The sequence below is a fragment of the Chiloscyllium plagiosum genome, unplaced genomic scaffold, assembly GCF_037043375.1.
Source record: "Chiloscyllium plagiosum isolate Xiang-an unplaced genomic scaffold, Cpla_swu_hap1 HiC_scaffold_1, whole genome shotgun sequence".
Lineage (NCBI taxonomy): Eukaryota > Metazoa > Chordata > Chondrichthyes > Orectolobiformes > Hemiscylliidae > Chiloscyllium > Chiloscyllium plagiosum.
Window position 1 is genome coordinate 14,340,481 of NW_028270139.1, and position 22,053 is coordinate 14,362,533.

The 22,053-nt window shown below is 41.3% G+C and overlaps 1 protein-coding gene across 1 annotated transcript in view; it reads left to right on the plus strand.

Moving 5' to 3' along the window:
* The first annotated feature begins 815 nt into the window (after positions 1 to 815).
* LOC122554151 (serine protease HTRA3) overlaps positions 816 to 22,053 on the plus strand; it is a 44,624-nt gene continuing 23,386 nt past the window's right edge. The window contains exons 1-4 of the mRNA XM_043698729.2: positions 816 to 1,529; positions 11,754 to 11,853; positions 13,294 to 13,519; positions 17,920 to 18,114. Of these exons, the coding sequence (XP_043554664.2) occupies positions 1,088 to 1,529; positions 11,754 to 11,853; positions 13,294 to 13,519; positions 17,920 to 18,114 (963 nt within the window). The 5' untranslated portion in view covers positions 816 to 1,087. The remainder of the gene's footprint in view (positions 1,530 to 11,753; positions 11,854 to 13,293; positions 13,520 to 17,919; positions 18,115 to 22,053) is intronic.

Sequence of the window (22,053 nt, forward strand, 5' to 3'; positions counted from 1 at the left end):
GACATCAGAGGTAGGTTCTTTACGCAGAGAGTTGTGAATGCATGGAATGTGTTGCCAGTTGAGGTGGTGGAAGTGAAGTCATTGGGGACATTTAAGTGACTGCTGGACATGCACATGGATAGCAGTGAGTTGAGGGGTGCATAGGTTGTTACTATAGGATTAAATCTCAGCACAACATCGTGGGCCGAAGGGCCTGTTCTGTGCTGTACTTTTCTATGTTGCATAAACCTGTTGGACTATAACCTGGTGTTGTGTGATTTTTAACTTTGTCCAGATGTGTTGAAAGCTCAGCCTTTCATCTGGGTTCACAGCCTTCCGTGAACTTTAGCCAAGCACTGGCCTTCAGACAGAGAACTCGAAGAAGTTCATTTGTTTTTATATTCAACCAAGCATTAAACATCCCTAGAGCCACATTTCTACAAAAGCCGGTCAATTTGCTTGCGAAAATGTAAATCAGTTTCCAACACTAATTTTTTTTTGTGCTGTGCCTTATTACATATTACCTTCAGGTATGTATAAGCTTCCAATTGCCAGAGTTTTATTTTAAAGCACTGATCATTTGAAATTGACTTCTGTAGTGGGGATTGTGATTATGGGAGGTTCAAGCGTTTAGAAAGAGCTTTCCTACCCTTCGCCAACAAGTGGATCCTCTCTGTGTGGGTTGGGTCACTGCAGCCGCTGGGACCTCTACATTGGCTGGAGTGTAATGAGTCACGGGGGGGAAAAAAAAACTCAAGGAGCTTTCTTTATTACTTTGGCTTTCCAGTCTCGCTCATCATTCTCACTCAGTCCCTTTGCAGAGGTGATTTTCCGCTTTGATTCTGCTGAGCTCAGATTTCCAACTGGGGAAAAGTTTTTCGGGCACTCGGTTTCTTAGTTCTCAAGTTACCGTGTTTTGGGTTTTCATTCAATTTTTTTGTGTTGAGTTTTCACGCCGTAAACTTTTAATACATTTTGAGGCGGTCGCAATACAAGTTAATTTGGAATAACAATCCCTTTCCGCTCGGAGCTCAACAGCATTGGCTTGTTTGGAGTTGGTCAGTTTGCATTGTGTGTATGAACTGAGTTTAGTCCCTGTGCTGCAGCGATGGCGAGTTTAGCTGCTGCCCTTGTGTTGAGCTGCTTGCTGCAGACAGCCAGTGGTGGGCTGACCGATGCTGAAGTCTCCCCGCAGCCCCAGCCCCAGTGCTCCCGCCGCTGCGATGTGTCCAAGTGCCCTAGCCCGAGCTGTCTGAATGGCTATGTGCACGATGCCTGTCACTGCTGCCTGGTGTGCGCGGCCGGGGAGGGACAGAGCTGCGGGCTCCCGGGAGATGTCGGCTGCGGGGACGGCATGCAGTGCAAGTCTGTCCTCGGCAAGCGCCTGGCGAGGGGACCGGGCATCTGCCGCTGCAAATCCAACCACAAAGTGTGCGGCAGCGACGGCACCACCCATGACAACGTGTGCAAGCTCAAGTTGGTCAGCAGGAGAGCCCTGCAGCTCAGACTGCCACCCGTCGTTCAAGTTCACAAGGGCGCCTGTAAACCAGGTAAACAAGTCCTTTTAATAATGTGCAACGCTTGGCCTTTATTGCAACTTTTACAAGTTACCTAAAAACCTTATTTCGCAGCCACCAGCTTGAGTTTTCTAATTGGTGTGGCCACCAATTGATATCCCAACCTGATCTAGTCCCACCTGCCAGCACCCCGACCCATATCCCTCCAAACCCTTCCTATTCATATACCCATCCAGATGCTTTTCAAATGCTTTATTTGTATCAGCCTCTACCACATCCTCTGCAGCACAAACTTGGTCAGTGTGTTTGTTTTAGTGAGATTTTGGAGGAAAGTATATTGGAGAATTTAAAAATAAAGGCCTGAATTTATGTAGCATCTTTCACAGCCACTAGATGTTTCAGTGATTTACAATAGACAATAGGTGCCCTTCGAGCCTGCACCACCATTCATTATGATCATGGCTGATCATTTCTAATCAGTATCCTCTTCCTGCCTTATCTCCATAACCCTTGATTCCACTATCTTTGCGAGCTCTATCCAACTCTTTCTTAAATGAATCCAGAGGCTGGGCTTCCACTGCTCTCTGGGGCAGAGCATTTCACACAGCCACCACTCTCTGGGTGAAGAGGTTTCTCCTCATCTCTGTCCTAAATGGTCTACCCTGTATTTTTAAGCTGTGTCCTCTGGTTCGGCACTCACCCATCAGCGGAAACATGTTTCCTGCTGCCAGAGTGTCCAATCCTTTCATAATCTTATGTCTCAATCAGATCCCCTCTCAGCCTTCTAAACTCAAGGGTATACAAGCCCAGTCGCTTCAGTCTTTCAGTGTAAGGTAATCCTGCCATTCCAGGAATTGACCTCGTGAACCTACGCTGCACTCCCTCAATAGCCAGAATGTCTTTCCTCAAATTTGGAGACCAGAACTGCACAAAGTACTCCAGGTATGGTCTCACCAGGGCCCTGTACAGCTACAAAAGCACCTCCTTTGCTTCTATACTCAAATACTCTTGTTATGAAGGCCAGCATGCTATTAGAGCTGAAAATGTGTTGCTGGAAAAGCGCAGCAGGTCAGGCAGCATCCAGGGAACAGGAGAATCGACGTTTCGGGCATAAGCCCTTCTTCAGATTCCTAAAGAAGGGCTTATGCCCGAAACGTCGATTCTCCTGTTCCCTGGATGCTGCCTGACCTGCTGCGCTTTTCCAGCAACACATTTTCAGCTCTGATCTCCAGCATCTGCAGACCTCACTTTCTCCAGCATGCTATTAGCCTTCTTCACTACCTGCTGTATCTGCATGCTTGCCTTCATTGACTGGTGTACAAGAACACCCAGATCTCTCTGTACTGCCCTTTTTACCTAAATTGATTCCATTGAGGTAGTAATCTGCCTTCCTGTTCTTGCCACCAAAGTGGATAACCATACATTTATTCACATTAAACTGCATCTGCCCACTCACCTAACTTGTCCAGGCTACCCTGTAATCTCCAAACATCCTCATCACATTTCATCCTGCCACCCAGATTTGTATCATCAGCAAATTTGATAATGTTATTGCTGATACCATCTTCTATATCATTAACATATATTGTAAAAAGCTGCGGTCCCAGCTCGGATCCCTGCGGTACCCCACTGGTCACTGCCTGCCATTCCAAAATGGAGCCATTTATCACTACCCTTTGTTTCCTATCAGCCAACCAATTTTCAATCCAATCTAGTACTTTGCCCCCAATACCAAGCGCCCTAAGTTTACTCACTAACCTCCTATGTGGGACTTTATCAAAAGCTTTCTGAAAGTCCAGGTACACTACATCTATTGGATCTCCCTCGTCCATCTTCAGAGTTACATCCTCAAAAAATTCAAGAGGATTAATCAAGCATGATTTCCCCTTCATAAATCCATGCTGACTCTGTCCTATCCTGTTACTACTATCCAGATGTGCCGTAATTTCATCCTTTATAATAGACTCCAGCATCTTTCCCACCACTGAGGTCAGACTAACTGGTCTATAATTTCCTGCTTTCTCTCTCCCACCTTTCTTAAAAAATGGTATAACATTAGCCACCCTCCAATCCTCAGGAACCGACCCTGAATCTATCGAACTCTGGGAAAATAATCACCAACGCATCCACGATTTCCCGAGCCACCTCCTTCAGTACCCTGGGATGTAGACCATCAGGCCCCGGAGGCTTATCAACCTTCAGACCTAACAGTCTCTCCAACACCAAATCCTGGCAAATATAAATTCCCATAAGTTCAGGTCCTTCAGCCACTGTTACCTCGGAGATTGCTTGTGTCTTCTCCAGTGAACACAGGTGTGAAGTACCAATTCAACTCTTCTGCCATTTCTTTGTTCCCCGTAATATATTCCCCTGTTTCTGTCTTCAAGGGACCACTTTTAGTCCTAACCATATTTTTGCCTTGCACAAACCTAAAAAAGCTTTTACTATCTTCCTTTATATTATTGGCCAGTTTACCTTCGTACCTAATTTTTCCTCTGCGTATTGCCTTCTTAGTAATCCTCTGTTGCTCTTTAAAAGCTTCCCAGTCCTCAGTTTTCCCACTTATCTTTGCTATGTTATACTTTTTCTCTTTTAACTTTATATGTTTCTTAACTTCCCTCATCAGCCACAGCCGCCCATGCCTCCTCCTGGGATCGATCTTCCTTTTTAGGAATGAACTGATCCTGCAACTTCTGCATTATACACAGAAATATCCGCCATTGTTCCTCCACGGTCATCCCTGCTAAGGTATTGCACCATTGAACTTTGGCCAGCTCCTCCCTCATAGCTCCATAGTTCCCTTTATTCAACAGAAGTACTGTCGCTTCCGACTGTATCTCTCCCTCTCAAATTGCAGATTGACGCTTAATGTATTACAACAAATGAAGTATTGAAGACTGGCTTCCAGGGTTTCCTCATGTTGTGGCTGTACAGGACATGGGTTAGGCCACTGTTGGAATATTGTGTGCAATTCTGGTCTCCTTCCTATTGGAAGAGTGTTGTGAAACTCAAAAGGGTTTAGAAAAGATTTACAAGGATGTTGCCAGGGTTGGAGGATTTGAGCTATAAGGAGGGGTTGAATAGGCTGGGGCTGTTTTCCCTGGAGCGTCGGAGGCTGAGGAGTGACGTTAGAGGTTTATAAAAGCATGAGGGGCATTGATCAGATAAATAGTAAAGGTCTTTTCCATGGGCTGGGAGGAGTCTAGAACTAGAGAACATAGATTTAGGGTGAGGGGGGGGAAAGATATAAAAGAGACTTAAGAGGCAACTTTCACACAGAGGGTGGTACATGTTTGGAATGAGCTGCCAGAGGAAGTGGTGGGAGGCTGGTACAATTGCAACATTTAAAAGGCATCTGGATGGATATATGAATAGGAAGGGTTTGGAGGGATATGAGCCGGGTTCTGGCAGGTGGGTCTAGATTGAATTGGGACATCTGGTCGGCATGGACGAGTTGGACCGAAGGGTCTATTTCCATGCTGTACATTTCTGACTCTATGACTATGACTCTGATTAGGAGAAGAATTCTAGAGCTTGGAATCTAGGCAACTGAAGGTATGGCCACCAGTTAAGTTCTCCAGGTTGGAATTAGAGGTTTGTGACTATCTCAGAAGGTTGTAGGGCTGGAGAAGGTTGCAGAAGTAAGGGATTAGGATCAAGATTATCACTCATCAGGAAAATCTCCTGTAGGGAAATTGTTAAAGTTTTTCTCACTGAACTTTCAAAGAGCAAAGTTGTCAGATTGGGGTTAGAAACAGCTACCTGAATATAAGTGGGTTATTGTAAATTAACCAGAAGGAAAAGCAGGTAAAACATCACCGATGACAAGTAAAGGTCCAATCTGTCTTGGGTCCTTCAAATGGAGCTCCACTACACTTGTATCTATTAATCTCAGGGTTGACTGTAATTATCCAGTCAGCAATTCAGGCACTGCTCACACAATATCCTGACTTGGACCTCCATCAATGCTGCTTCACAGTAGCTGGGTCAAAAATGTGGAATAGGTGAATCTATATTGTGTGCATCACAGTAGTTCAAGAGGGCAGCTCAGCAGCACCTTCTCAAAAGCAATTGGAATGTGCAAAAAATATTTGGTGTTTCCACTGATACTGATATCCCAGGAAGGGATTAAAATAAAATTTCTTCAAAGTCATTACATTTCTTACAATTGGTGGGCTCTAAGAGTGTAATATTTCTGAATTGACCTCAATTTGTTTGTTTTGCAGATTATTACAATACACCTTTTTTTTTTTAGAAATGAAGCATTTGTATCATGGCCTAGAGTTGTTTATATTAAATAAGGCCTTCACTCAATAATGCTGATTATATTCCTCATTTTGGAGCCCTGGCATTGGCATCTACAATCAAAAAGTACCCTGCTGACTATTCCCACTGTAATGGAATCGTAACACTTCCTTTTGTTTCATCTACTTATGAGATCGGAAGAATTGGTGTCACGGCAATTACTTATTACCTATCTTAAATGCCCTTCAAGGATTGACAGAGCTGCCATCTTGAGCTACTACAGTCCATAAAGTGTATCTGTACCCAGAGTGCTGTAAAGAAAGCAATTTCAAAATTTGCCTCCTGACTATGAAGGAATGGTGACATAATTCCAAATCAGGATGGTGCGTGGTTTGGAGGGACACAACAATTCCCTTTCAAGAAGCTAATGTAAAATGACCAGTCTTGAACAAACCCCAACAATTCACAAGAATCATTTATATCTGTCCATAGAATGAAGCACAAATATCTTATGAACAAATGACTTGAGGAAAAAAAAATCACATATAAAGTATTTTCATTATGACTTATAACTAAACTATTCATATACCTTAAGGCTTTTGCTCATAAAAACCTTTAAAATCATATACACTAACTAGAAAATGACTTCAGGAAGCCATAACATAATCTATACAAAGATGAAAAACATAAAATGTACCATTGAGTTTTAAGTAAGAGCAGTAATGTTTGAGTAATCTTCTTGGAATGATAGAACCAAATTCTTCAAGTTGGCCAAGCCATCTTTTTTTAAAAAAACAAATCATAGAAACATCAAAAATAGTATTTTTTTAAAATGAAACTTGAGGCCAGGAATAGTCAAGTTTTAATTGTTACTTTTAGTAAATAATATTCCTCTGATGACCTAGTGGCTAATGCATATGGATCTCTATGGGGAGCAGTTGAACTTAGGATCACTAAGTTGGAGAGAGGTCAATGATTGTGGCAGAAAACCAATAATCCCTACTGAAAAACATACCTGTGTGCGCCAGCAAATGAGGGTCCCACTAGGCTCTGCCTTTTTACCTTCCTTAATGATAGCCTGATATTGTCCACTCATTTAGTGCAAGTAAAAAAAAACAAATCTTTCTTCATATGTATAGTTTTTCTGATATTTATTCTCATTAATTTTCACTATATCCTTTGCGTTGCCATCATTGTCTTCTGTGCAGAGGTGATTAGAATTTAGGGGTACATTATACTATACTTTAGGGATACATTAGGGATGGCACGGTGGCACAGTGGCACAGTGCTGCCTCACAGCGCCAGAGACCCAGGTTCAATTCCCGCCTCAGGCAACTGTCTGTATAGAGTTTGCATATTCTTCCCATGTCTGCATGGGTTTCCTCCCACAGTCCAAAAATGTGCAGGTTAGGTGAATCGGCCATGCTAAAATTGCCCGTAGTTTTAGGTGTAGGGGAATGGGTCTGGGTGGGTTGCTCTTCGGAGGGTCGGTGTGGACTTGTTGGGCCGAAGGGCCTGTTTCCACACTAAGTAATCTAATCTATACGTAATTGTAGCCTAACTAAAATACACATCCAGTGTTATTTTCTTGCTTTTTATATTTAACATCATGATGTGCAAAGCTATTAAATTAATCATAATTTTGTAGTCCACTTTATAAGTAGTAGATATAAAAATATTTGGATACCGAAGAGTATGGAGAATTTGCATAGACTAGAGTCGCTGTGCGAAATGTCTCTAACCATTAAATGGGGTTATTGCTGCTTTGGAGTTCAATATTTCAGTATAGAAAGCATCGTCTGCCAGCAGTTTTCTGTTTGACCTTTTGAACAAATGACAGCTTTTAAAATGTGCTACTAAAACATTTGCTGTCGTCATGCCATGATGCAGTTATGTCTTTTGGTCCTGCTCTTATGCTGACCAGTAGAATGCATAATGTGGTTTTTAATTTTTGCTGGGCTGGCATCATTGTATTAATTTTAAATTTTAATAAATGTTTCTGTTGGTTATCATCTCCATTCAGTATCTGTTGGAAAAGACACTCATTTTCTTGAGTTAACTTTACACCTTCTATGCTTTGTGCAAATAAATGTCATCTTTAAGGAGGAGATACCTGGACTTACTGACAAGCCCTTTTCAAATGCGTTAGCAATCTGATCTGCTACTCTATGGTTTTAGATAGTATGTTGTTATGATCCCAGCTGATGTTACTGTGGGTCATGTCAGAACCCAGAATGAAATTTGGCTGGATAGATTTTTTTTGAAAAAGTTAACACAATGTTTTTCACAGAAATGTAAGCACACTAGGCTGCAGGTTCGATTTTAACATTAATACGCATGTATTACACAGAATAAAATCAATTAAACTCATGTTATCTAAAAACAATTACCATTTGAAAGATTTCAAAACACACTGTAAAGTAAGTAGTCTTATGAACGCCCTAACACTATCACATTACAGCTAACCAAAATCCAGAGTACTTTTCCTCGCCTGACTGATCTGTAGATTTGACTCTACTGCTGCTTCTCAGTACCTGTCCTGTGAGCCGTGAGGCCTTTACCTTGACTATTCACAACTGAGAGCTTAGACTTTCTCAGATTTTTAACTGCAGAGTTCTAACCAATCACTCCTCATCCGAATGCTTCACAACCCAAACTGTTAACTAAAGTAACTTATTTCCTAATTACTCTGAACAATCGCCTAAATCTAGTCAAGTTTCACTTTAACTGAACCCAACCGTTTATTAATCTGTTTTTCTTTTGAACTGCAAATGTTAAATTCTGCTCCAGCTAATAACTTAGATTTTCTCTCTCTCTTGTCATAAATTCCCACTATATTAATAAACATTTATTGATACTCCTGAGGGTCTTACAGCCACCTGCTCTCTATTACACACTGGCCTCAAAGTCATGCTTCTGGAAAGGCTGACTTAATATTTAACCCCTTTGCAAAAATATCACAGCACTCATATGCCACTAGTTTGAAATCTGACTCGAAACTCTTTTTAAAAACTCTGGACTTTTAAAGAAGAGTCACAGTGAACTTGATTACTCTGTTTCTCTCTCTGCAGATGCTGCCAGACCTGTTGAGTTTTTCCAGCACTTTACAATTTTTAAAGAAATAAAAACAATGTCCAAATACACACTTCTCTGTGGCTTCTACAGATAACATCATGGATCAAAGGAGGGGTCTACCAAAACATAAAATCTAAAATATTATAAAGGAAAAGGCCTTTGACATATTGTAGTATTAGAAAAAGCATGTCTTCTGGGTCAAAGACAACATCTATTTGGCTACAGTTGAGAAACAGGAAAAGAATGATCATGTTACTGAGATTATTCTATAGTATGGAAGAAATAAAAGAGCAAATCTGTAACAAATTTAGGGCTATGTAAAAAAAAAAGATTTTGGGTCTTTAACAAACTAGTTTGGGATAATGAAGTGTTCATAACTACCTTTACCAGTATGTTCTTGGTCCAATGAAAGAGGAAGAACTGCTAAATCTGCTGAGAATGAGGTGTGCCAGGCGGACCAAGTCTCTCTTGGGGAATGTTTTGAATAAAATCCAATACAAATCATAAGGTTTAGTTCAGTTATGGAGCAGAACAAAGGATGGTCTAAAGTAGAACTTGAAAATTGGAAAGAGGCTAGCACCAGCCTCTTAGAGGATTGAGCCAGGAGAAAGTGGAACCAAGATTTGATAACAGCAACTGTAACAGAACATTGGGTGATTTGTTTTAGGGAGAAGACCAAAATTGAAGCTGATGGAGTAGGAGGGTCAGTGTCAATGTAGGAAAAAAGGGCTTCAGGACAGAAATAAAAGAATGATGGTAAATGGTCCTTCAGGTTAGAGGCTGGTAGGAAATGGTGCTCATTATGTGCTGTGACCAGTGGCTCAGTGTAGGAATTGAGGGGTGATTGGGTCTTCTCTCTTTAAAACCCCCTCCCCCTCCCCCCTCCCCGGCCCAAGTCAGTCACAACAAATATTTTAACTTCCTTTATAGCACAAAGCTATCTCTCCTTTTCTCCTTCTTGTTGATCAAGTTTAACCAAATGAAGCAAAGCTGATTCCAAGGTTTTCTTGCGTGAGAGTGGATTTTTTATTACTTCCTTCAAAAATAAGGAAGATACCAAATCCAACATACACACATAACAGAGAAAATGGTGGTGGTGGGGGGGGGGGGGGGGGGGGGTGTCCATTTGGGCAAGAACAGGCAGGCAGTCATGGCTAATGTATTTTTTTAAAAGAGTCTTTGAGTTGTGGGAAAACTGAGTCCCAGTGGTTTAGTCGGCCTGTTTTCTTTTCTTGATGAGTGACATTTGCAGAGATCTTGGATCTCTCAGTGAAGGGGCATTGTTTTCAAGTGCTTTTTTTCTTAAAAAAAAAACTAATCATTTGATAATTTCAGGCAGGCAGAGAGAGTGTTTTCAAGTTTTTCCTTCCAAATCCATTTTTGTGTTGTGCCATGGTTTTGCTGCTCAGAAGCAGCCATAGAGAAAGGTCGTATCTGTGTATCTCACAATCGGCTTGTTGTCTGTGGAGTATTTGACTTGGAAAAACAACCTTTCATTTCAATGTGTTAACTTTCAGAAAGGTGTGAATCATCCAGGAGTTACAGTTCTGACTTCCAGTTTTCTTCAAAAACGATGCGAATTTCAGTTGTGACTGATCCTGTCGTGTGATGGCCCTTTAGAGGGTGTTTCAAGGATCAAGGGACCTTCGCTGTGCTCGTTGGGAGAAGCTAGTTGTTTTCCTTAGAGCAAAGGGGAGATTGGCAGAGGTGTGCCAGACTGTGAAAGGCGTAGATATGTAGAGAAAGACAAGCTGTTCATTTAGCTTATGGTACAAGCACTAAGGGGACATATGCAAACTTCTGGATGATAAATACAGTGGGGATATGAAGGAAAAAAAACTTCACCTATGAGGTGAATGGTAATGACCTGGAATCTGCTACCTTGGAAAGTAATAGAAATAGAGATGATTGGTGGTTTCAAAAGTTGAATGGAAACTTAAACCTGCAGACTATAAGAATAGAAGAATCAATGGGACTGCTTCAAATGCATTAGAGTTGGCATAGACTTTGAACTGAAAGGCCTCCTGTTACATTGACACGATGACATCTGTATAAGATCTCTTGAGGGATATGACAAAGGACAGACAAATCTGATTTAATAAACTTGGCAAAAATGGTTTAATTTAATATAAAGGTTGAATTTTCATAATTTCTTTATGGAGCATTTATAAGAAGTACACAAAGACAATTTATGCACATACATTAAGTAGCATAACCTCTGCTAATTAAACTTAACAGATAACAGTTCTCTGCCATGTTTGACCACTTTCTGAAGGTGAACCAAGTGAAATTTGAAGACATCCATTTAACATTCCGACCTGTAATCAACGCCAACCATTTCTAGTACAAGGATGACATTTCCGTGCCACCAGTTGTTTTGCAGACATGGCAGTGTAACATATTTGATTATCTGTGGCTGTACTTATCCTTTAAACCTCCAATCCTAATTCTAAACCAGAGCTTTGTTGGGATTTTTAAAAATAAGATAATTGCCATTCTAACCATTACTCCTATAGTATGTTCCACACACCCACTAGTCCGTGGAAAAAATTTTTTTTTTCTAGATTTTGATCATTCTTGAGGTTTACCAATGTACTTATGTCCTTTAATCATGGTGGTTATCCAGAATTATACTTGGATCACTGTTACCATGAACTGTTTTATGCCCCTTGACATATTTTTGTCAATGATATATTATACCAGAATAGTTTGTTAGATAAATAGACAGTAACTCAGATGATTTGTTACTATATCAATAGTTAATGTTGGTCTTTTACACTCTCTTATGGTGATATTTTCTGAAAGTTTGAAAAGTATATTTGAGAATACTTTAAAATTATTGAATTCAGTTCTCTGACTTTGTTTATATGATTGTATCAAATTTTAACTGTTACAAATTTTATAAATAATATGCATAATTTCTTCTGCGTAGTATAGGTCATTCACATCCAAACAGCCCGCGATATAAATTTAATTTTATAGCTGATGTGGTGGAGAAAATTGCTCCTGCAGTCGTTCACATAGAGCTATTTTTGAGGTAAGTCTGACCATAATGATGCAGGTGGAGTACTACAAATGTAAGACACTATATAGCATGCATGGATTCATTTAATTTTAAAACATCTTACTTGAAACATGGACATTGCCCACAAATATTCTTTGCAGTCTCTAGTTTGTTCTGAGAATGTGATAATGATCAACTTGAACTACTAGTGTACCCTGTTGATGTGGTACAAGAGTCAAGAATAAACATGGGCTTACTGGCTTAAAGAACTTAATTGAGTCAGTTGGTTTTTTTATAATAACCATCCAGTAGTTTCATACTTATCTCTCTGGATGCCATCACTTTATTTCAGAGCTTTAAAACTGAATTAAAATTCTTGAACAATTGTTTTGGAATTTGAGCTCTCATTTTCTGGATCATTTCCTCAATAATTTAACTAGGCTACTGACCTTGTTTTGAGTGGGTTTGGGGTTTCCCTTCATTATAAAGTGCCAGAAATTATTGACTACCGAAACCATTTATTTCCAGTTTCTCGAAGCTCAACGATACTGTTTTGCACCAATCTTTGCAAATGGCTATCAGTTATTTTTGCAACAGCTCTATAGTGACGGTGGGCACTGACTGACTGAGAATAATTGTTTAAAAAACTAACATTGTGACAGTTCAATTTGTGCTGTAACCGATGAGTTAATAGTTTATTCCAGGAGCCCTTGAAGTAAGCTGTGCACATGGAGTTACTCTCAGCTAGTTTTCACTCTTAAGGATTTTTGCTTTGTTTCAGTGAGCTCCATCAATCAGCTGTTTAGTACAGTTTGTTTATTCTGTTACCAACATGAATTTTAATTTTACTGCTTAACAATTGTCATTTTGGCTGTCACAGCGAGTGAAAGGTTATGCAAGATCACCACAGCAGGATAGAAGCGTCAGTGATAATACCTATCTTCTTTGAGATTATAATTGTGGTAACATACAATTTTTAAATAATAAAATATATGGTCACTGTGGAAAATGAATGTATTCTTCTGCAGTTATTTTTCTAATCAGTTGGGGCGGCACGGTGGCTCAGTGGTTAGCACTGCTCCCTCACAGCACCAGAGTCCCAGGTTCAATTCCAGCCTCAGGTGACTGTCTGTCGTTTGCACATTCTCCCCGTGTCTGCATGGGCTTTTTCCAGGTGCTCCAGTTTCCTCCCACAGTCCAGTGATGTGCAGGTCAGGTGACTTGGCCATGCTAAATTGCCCATAGTGTTAGTTGCATTAGTCAGAGGGAAATGGGTCTGGATGGGTTAATCAGAGGGTCGGTATGGACTTGTTGGGCCGAAGGGCCTGTTTCCACACTGTAGGGAATCTAATCTACTCAGTTAAAATGTTCCTAAGAACACAGACGTCATTGGAAATGAAGAAAGTTTATTTTGCACTCTGAAGTGTGTAGAGAATCTGTCATCCTTATTTCAATTTTTCTCCTCCAATACAGGCATCCTCTATTGAGAAGAAATGTCCCATTGTCTAGTGGCTCTGGCTTTATAATATCAGATAGTGGGCTAATTGTGACGAATGCTCATGTTGTAGTGTCCAGCAACACTATAATGTCAGGTCAGCAACAGTTAAAGGTGCAAGTTCATGATGGAAAAAACTATGAAGCAACAATAAAAGATATTGACAAGAAGTCAGACATAGCAACAATAAAGATTAATTCTAAGGTAAGTGAAATCTCATACATTTTTTGGTTAATGTAAAAAGCCAAGAATTACATTTTCTACCATTTAACTTTTTTCAATTTTCTTTGACATACGTTGTTCTTATTCAGAGTGCCAATACTGAAGAATTTACATTTTAAAAAAAAAAAATCAGTGTGCACTAAATGACACTGTCAATTCCTTGCAGGTCAGATCCAAAACCAGGCCAGTACAGAGTCTGCTCTGATCCTTGAAATATATTAACTAAACACTTGAGAAAATCACTCTCCTCAACAAATTCCCATTGCTTCAGCATGATTTGTTCATTTCCCATGCCAACCATCTTCCTATTCCCGATTTCTTTGCTAACGAGTACTGATAGACTTACAGAAGATAAGACTAACACAGTTACCTGTGAGAAAGGGCCTTTGTTCTGATATGTTGTATTCGGTCAGAACACATAAAGAATAAAACCAGTAGGGATGAAATTGCTTTCTGGTGGTCGCATGCAATAAGTAGTAGCAAATCGACAGTTTGTTTCTTCCAGGGGAAAGTGAGGACTGCAGATGCTGGAGATTAGAGCTGAGAGTGTGGTGCTGGAAAAGCACAGCAGGTCAAGCAGCATCCAGATGTTTTGGGCAAACTCCTCCTGATTTTTTTTTTTTTGGTTTTCTAACGACTACTGTGTCAAAATGAATAGAGTGGGATGTAAAACCGATTGCTGAATTGTTGCGCCTTGCTTTGCCCTGGCTTGTAAGACTAATCTCGGGTCCATTGCCTAAACAGCAAGACATCCAATTCCAAAGTAAAATCTACCATTATAGAAAGGTGTCGATTGCCAAATTTATCAGTTCTGAGTACACTATAACAGAATTAGGCCATTTGGCCCATCAAGTCTGTTCTACCCTTTGATCATGGCTGAAATGTTTCTCAGCCGTATTTTCCTGCCCTCTTCCCATAACCTGAAATCCCCTTACTAATCAAGAACCTATCTGTGTCTCTGACTTAAATGCACTCAGACTTTGCCCCACAGCCCCCGGCAATGAGTTCCATGGATTTGGCTTCCTCTGGCTGAAGGAATTCCTCCTGTTCTCTGTTCTAAAGGATCATCCCTTCACGCTGAGGTTGTGCCCTCATCTCCTTGTCTCTCCTAATGAAAAAATGTCCTCCACATCCACTCTATCCAGGCCTCTCCATATTCTGTAAGTTACAATGAGATCCTCCCTTGTTCTTCTAAACTCTATCGAGTGCAGACCCTGAATCCTCAATGACTTCTCTTATGATAAGCCCTTCATTAAAAGGATCATTCTTATAGCACTCCTGTGGAACTCCTCCAAATCCAATACATCCTCCTTTAGATATGGGGCCCAGAACCGCTCACAATATTCCAAATGCAATCTGACCAGAGAATTATGCAACCTCAGCAGAACACATCAGCTCTTGTATTCTAGCCCTCTTGAAATGAATGCTAACATTGCATTTGTCGTCTTAACTGCTACCTGGACCTGCATGTTAACCTTAAGAGAATCCTGAACTAGGACTCCCAACTCCCTTTGAGCTTCAGATTTCTGAAGCCTCTTCCTGTTTAGAAAATATTGACGTCTAAGGAGCGAGTATTGCTTTGCTTAGCACATTTATCGTATATGGTGATCTAAACACAAATAGCTGAGACCTGTTGTGCATTCAATGAAAAGTTACACAACATCCTGCTACATGAAACTATTAGTGTCACTGAAGGTCAGGGAACTGGGCATGTGCGAGAGCTATTCAGGGTGTAAAAATGTGTAAATGTACATATCTTGAAATATCACCTTAGACTTGAAACGTTTCTTACTCAGCTGATCACAGGAACATTTTTATAGGCAAAGCAGCACTCTTTTTGTTAGCTCTACTGCGGCTGTATTTGAAGGGTATTTCAAAAGGGAGAGGCTAATTTCTGCAGCAAGGTAAAAACAATGACTGCAGATGCTGAAAACCAGATTCTGGATTAATGGTGCTGGAAGAGCACAGCAGTTCAGGCAGCATCCAAGGAGCAGCGAAATCGACGTTTCGGGCAAAAGTCCTTCATCAGGAATAAAGGCAGAGAGCCTGAAGCATGGAGAGAAAAGCTGGTGGGGGTGGGGGTGGGGGTGTGGGGGGGGAGAAAGTAACATAGAGTACAATAGGTGAGTGGGGGACAGGATGAAGATGATAGGTCAAGGAGGAGAGGGTGGAGTGGATAGGTGGAAAAGGAGATAGGCAGGTAGGACAAGTCATGGGGACAGTGCTGAGCTGGAAGTTTGGAACTAGGGTGAGGTGGGGGAAGGGGAAGTGAGGAAACTGTTGAAGTCCACATTGATGCCCTGGGGTTGAAGTATTCCGAGGCGGAAGATGAGGCGTTCTTCCTCCAGGCATCTGGTGGTGAGGGAGCGGCGGTGAAGGAGGCCCAGGACCTCCATGTCCTCGGCAGAGTGGGTGGGGAAGTTGAAATGTTGGGCCAGAGGGCAGTGTGGTTGATTGGTGCGGGTGTCTCGGAGATGTTCCCTAAAGCGCTCTGCTAGGAGGCGTCCAGTCTCCCCAATGTAGAGGAGAACGCATTGGGAGCAACGGATACAATAAATGATATTAGTGGATGTGCAGGTAAAACTTTGGATGTGGAAGGCTCTTTTAGGGCCTTGGATAGAGGTGAGGGAGGAGGTGTGGGTGCAGGTTTTACAGTTCCTGCGGTGGCAGGGGAAGGTGGGAGGATGGGTTGTAGGGGGGGGGGGGGGCGTGTACCTGACCAGGTAGTCACGGAGGCAACGGTCTTTGCGGAAGGCGGAAAGGGATGGAGAGAGAAATATATCCCTGGTGGTGGGGTCTTTTTGGAGGTGGCGGAAATGTCGGCGGATGATTTGATTTATGCGAAGGTTGGAAGGGTGGAAGGTGAGCATCAGGGGCGTTCTGTCCTTGTTACGGTTGGAGGGATGGGGTCTGAGGACGGAGGTGCGGGATGTGGACGAGATGCGTTGGAGGGCATCTTTAACCACGTGGGAAGGGAAATTGTGGTCTCTAAAGAAGGAGGCCATCTGGTGTGTTCTATGGTGGAACTGGTCCTCCTGGGAGCAGATACGGTGGAGGCGGAGGAATTGGGAATATGGGATGGCATTTTTTGCAAAAGGTAGGATGGGAAGAGGTGTAATCCAGGTAGCTGTGGGAGTCGGTGGGTTTGTAAAAAAAAAAAAAATGTCAGTGTCAAGTCGGTCGTCACTGGAGATGGCGAGGTCCAGGAAGGGGAGGGAGGTGTCAGAGATGGTCCAGGTAAATTTAAAGTCCGGGTGGAATGTGTTGAAGTTGATGAATTGCTCAACCTCCTGGCGGGAGCCCGAGGTGGCGCCAATGCAGTCATCAATGTAGCGGAGGAAGAGGTGGGGAGTGGTGCCGGTGTAATTACGGAAGATCAACTGTTCTACGTAGCCAACAAAGAGACAGGCATAGCTGGGGCCCATACTTGTGCCCATGGCTACTCCTTTTGGTCTGGAGGAAGTGGGAGGATTCGAAGGAGAAATTGTTAAGGGTGAGGACCAGTTCGGCCAAACGAGTGAGTGTCTGTGGAAGCACACATGGCAGTGGGACCTACAAAGCAAGGTTACCATTTCGATAACATGGTTCTGTTGCTGCCACAATTAGCTTCAAGATAATCACCAGAAATTCAGTGATACCATGTGAATAAGCTGGCCTTGAATTATTTCATGAGATCAATTAACACCAGTATTGGTGTCCTCAATGTCCACATGTCCATATTTCCATTGTTCCAATATTGGGATAACTTTAACTGCAAAACATTGCAACATGTGAAAACTTGGAGAAAGTTTCTTTTGGAGTCTTAAATTCAGCCAGCCAATTCAGTAAAGTGTTTCCTTCTCTAACTAGGATAGACAATGGCAAACAAAATCAACTCTTATTTTACAAGCTGAAATAAATATTAGTTGTGCACAACCAAAATGCAGCTAAGGATATAGATAAATGTTAGTAGAATTTCAGCATTATTCCACAAGTGAGAAAGTGAGTTTACAATGATCTGGTCTGTGTAAATTACAAATGCATTCCTCACAACTGGAATCAAGTACCCTGTCACATTACTTTGTGTTTAGGTTGGAGCACAGTTAGATATTTAAACCTATAAATATGCTGTGCATATTAAAGCTGCAAAATATTTTGTGGTGTCACAAAAAAGAAAGACCTTGCATTTCAGCAAGTTTCACTCACTTGAACTCCCAGACTGCTTCAAAACCAATGTAGTAAGGTTAAAATGTAATTGTCTCTGTCATAAGGAGTGAAATGCCATTATGATATCCAGACTGTTAGTACAACTTTGCATAGAAAAGGCTACTTCTGTGTCACACTGACAAACCAGATGCTATTTGGTAAGATTGCATTCTGAGCTTTAATTTAATATTTTGCAGAGAAAGCTACCAGTACTATCTCTAGGTCAGTCTGTCGACCTCAGGCCAGGAGAATTTGTAGTTGCTATTGGGAGCCCTTTTGCTTTGCAAAATACCGTAACAACTGGAATTGTCAGCTCTGCTCAACGGGATGGACGAGAGCTGGGTCTCAGAGATTCAGATATGGATTACATTCAGACAGATGCCATCATCAATGTAAGTACATTGTATCGAGGTCTTTTCACTGTGTGAAATACATTGGAATGGAGTGAAATTAGCCTAGTTCAAATTATTGTGGCAGGCCACTTCTGCCACGTACACTAAAACAGTTGCTGTGTTTGTTAGCAAAAACTGAGAACATAAGAAATAAAGTGATAATGGGCCAGTTCATGTAGCATGTTTTGTGCTCTCTGACATGAACTTTTATGCTGCTTATTTAATCTCCAGGGCAAGTTATAAATGCTTCCTGATTCTCAATAGTAACCAAGTTCCAGAAAGATTATCACATTCTGCATAGCCATTAGTCGGTTTGCTTTAAAATCCAATTATCCTTGGCTATGATCAATTGAGGAACGTTACTTCAGAAGGATAGCGGTGGACAGGCAATAGTAAAAATGTGCATTGGAGCAACTGTAATAATTATTCATTCCTGTCTGACACCCAACAAAAATGGGAAAGATGGCCTGACCATGGCTAACAAGGGAAAATAGGAATAGTGTAAGATCCAAGGAAAAGGCAGACAAATTTGACTTAAAAAAAAACCCCAACAGATCTGAAATTTTGAGAACAGTTTAGATTTCAGTCGAAGAGGACAAAAGTATTGATTGGGAGGAGGAAAATCAAGTGTGAGGTTGGGCAGAACAGACAAACTGATTCTGAAAGCTTCCAAAGGTGGGTGATGAGAAAAAGACAAATGTAGGTCCTTTACAGTCAGAAATTGGAGAGGTTTTCATGGGTCACAAAGAGATGGCAGACAAATTAAATATGTATTTTGGTTCTTCCGTCACAAAGGAGACTATAAATGTTGGGGAACACGTGGTGCGGTGAGAGGGAGGATCTGAAGTAGATCATAGTTAGTGCAGAGATGGGATGTCGGGGAAATTGATAGAATTAAAGACTGACAAATCCTCAGAGCCTGACTAGTCTATGTCTGGTCCTAGAAATTGGATGCAATGATGGTCATTTTTCAAGAGTTTACAGACTCTAGAACAGTTCCTATGGATTAAAGGGTAGCTACTGTATCATCTCTATTTATGAAGGGAGGAAGACAGAAAACCAGGCATCTAGAGTGGGTAGCCTGAAATCAGATATGAGGAAGATGTTACAATCTATGACAAAAGATTTAACACCTGAGCACTTTGAAAACAGTGAAAGGGTCAAACAGAATCCGCATTTACGAAAGGGAAGTCCTGCTTGACAAATCTACTGGAGTTTTTTTGAGGATACGTCTGGTAGAGTTGATCAGAGGGAGCTAACTGATAGTGTTTACTTGGACTTACGGAAGGCTTAGTTAAGAGATTACAATGTAAAATTAAAGCACATGGGATTCTGGGTAATATACTGACATGGATAGGGAATTTGGTTGGCAGACTGGAAACAGCAGTATTAAATGGCTCTTTTTTTCCAAGTGGCAGGCAGTGGACTAGTGTGGTACTGCAAGGATCAGTGCATGGACTCCTGCTAATCAAAATATATATTCATGATTTAGACGTGTAATGTTTCCAGACAACACACAACTGTATGGGAGGGTGTGCTGTGAGGAGGACGTAGAGATGCTTCACTGTGAGAAGGTACAGAAGCCTGAACGCACGCACCAGATGTTTCGAAACCAAATCTAACCTATGATTATTAGAATGTTGAATGGACCAGCAAACTCTTAACATTTGCCTGTACCTGTGTTTTTGGTTTTGCTGCTGTTCACCTTCTCCATGCTACTTAACTCTGTGATCTGCCGGTATTGCTCACAAGACAAAGCTTTTCACTGTGCCTTGGTACACGTGACAATAAATTCAATTCAATTCACAAGTTGAGTGAGTGGGCAAATGCATGGCAGATGAAGTATAATGTGGCTAAATGTGAGGTTAACCATTTTTGTGGCAAAATCAGGAAGGCAGATCATTATTTGAATGGCGATTAGATTGGGAAAGATGGAGGTGCACAGAGACCTTTTAGTGACTGGCTGTCCTTGGATACCAGTCACTAAAAGTAAGTGCACAGGAGCAGCAGGTGGTGAAGAAGGCAAATGGTATGTTGACCTTCATAATGAGAGGATTCGAGTACAAGAGTAGGGATGTCTTACTGCAATTTTAAAGGGTGTTTATGAGACCACATGTGAAGTATTGTGTGCAGTTTTGCTCTCCTCTGAGGAAGGATGTACTGGCTACAGAGGGAGTGAAATGAAGATTTACCAGACTGATTCCTGGAATGGCAGCTCTAACATATGGACTGGATCAGGTATGACTATAGTCAGTAGAGTTTAAAAGAATGAGAGCGATCTCTGAAATCTATAAAACTCTAACCAGACTAAACGAGGTAAATATAGGAAGGATATTGCTGCTGACTGAGAACCTGACTTACAGTTTAAAGATACAGGGAATGTAGTGATTGCAATGAGGTGAGCTAGGTGGACCTCATAGAATGAAGTCGCTGATTGGGCCTGTTAATCTGATCCAGTCAGGGATCCCTGGCGGACAGATAGAAAAAGGAGTGTCCATCCGGGTGTTTTCCTATCTTCCTGGTGGTGGAAATTGAATAATATTTGTGCATTGTGTCTGTCTCTCTCTCTCTCTCTCTCTCTCTCTCTCTCACTCTCTCTCACTCACACACACACACACACACACACACACACACACACACACACACACACACACTACTGGGAAAAAAATAAGCACAACCGCAGTTAGGCGGTAGTGTGGGGGTTTTAAAAAAGAAAAAGGAGTGTCCGAGGTTCTGTTCACTGAGAGCTGGCTCTGAGGAAACTGGATCAGTGTCAAGGACTCTCCACATGTTTAAAAAAAACAGACTTGGTGACGGGATTAGAGTTATTTCAGGGTAGCATTTAGGATCGAGATGAGGAGAAATTTCTTTATGTAATCAGCCTGTGAAATTCACCATAGAAATTTGGTTGAGGCCAAAACATTGTTTTCAAGAAGCAGTTAGATATAGTTCTTGGGGCTAAATGGATCAACGTGTATGTGTGAAACATAGAAACAGGATACTGAGTTTGGATGATCAGCTGTGATCATGTTGAATGGTGGAGCAGGCTTAAAGGGCCTACTCCTCTTGTTTTCTATGTTAACCCTATCACAGCATTACAGTAAGAAGACAGTGTATTCCTCATGCTCAGTGTTCTAACTTAAACACCAGTGGCACCTTTGCTATGCCAAGATGTACGAATGGGTGGCATGGTGGCTCAGTGGTTAGCACTGCTGTCTCTCAGCGCCAGAGACCCGTCAAGTGAATTGACCATGCTAAATTGCCCATAGCGTTAGGTTCCTTAGTCAGAGGGAAATGGTTCTGGGTGGGTTACTCTTCGGAGGGTCGGTGTGGACTGGTTGGGCTGAAGGGCCTGTTTCCACACTGTGGTGAAACTAAGATTGTGCCTAAAATGTCAACACACTTTTAATTTGCATATTTAATACAGCATGTTATCATCAAGTATTTATGTAGGCCATGTTAGTGATTCACAAAAGATGAGTGTAGTTTTCAATAAAATTCATACCCAATAAGCTCAAAAAGGTGACTAATATTTTCATTGCCTTTTGATAGTGTTTTTTTAATCCCCCAAAGCTGTTGATCTAACTTTATGTGGACATGAAAGTCAACAGATTCAATGATGATTGAACTAAAATCAAGGGAATTATTCTTAGTCAAATACGGAATGGTTTTGAATAATTTTCATTGGTTCTGGAAAAAAGCAGGATGGGAAAGGAATTAGTCCTTTGGCAAGTTAATAACTATGATGACGGTAAATGGTCTTACATAGTCTTGCATAAGAAATCTGCTGCATAGTTATAAAGATCAAATGAGGTGATGATTGATGTTAAATGTGCTGACCTAAAGTTAGTCTGTGCAACGAACTGTCAGGATTTGTAAATGCCTAATAACCAGTAGAATCAAACATCAGCATAATCTCTTATGGATTCATACACCACC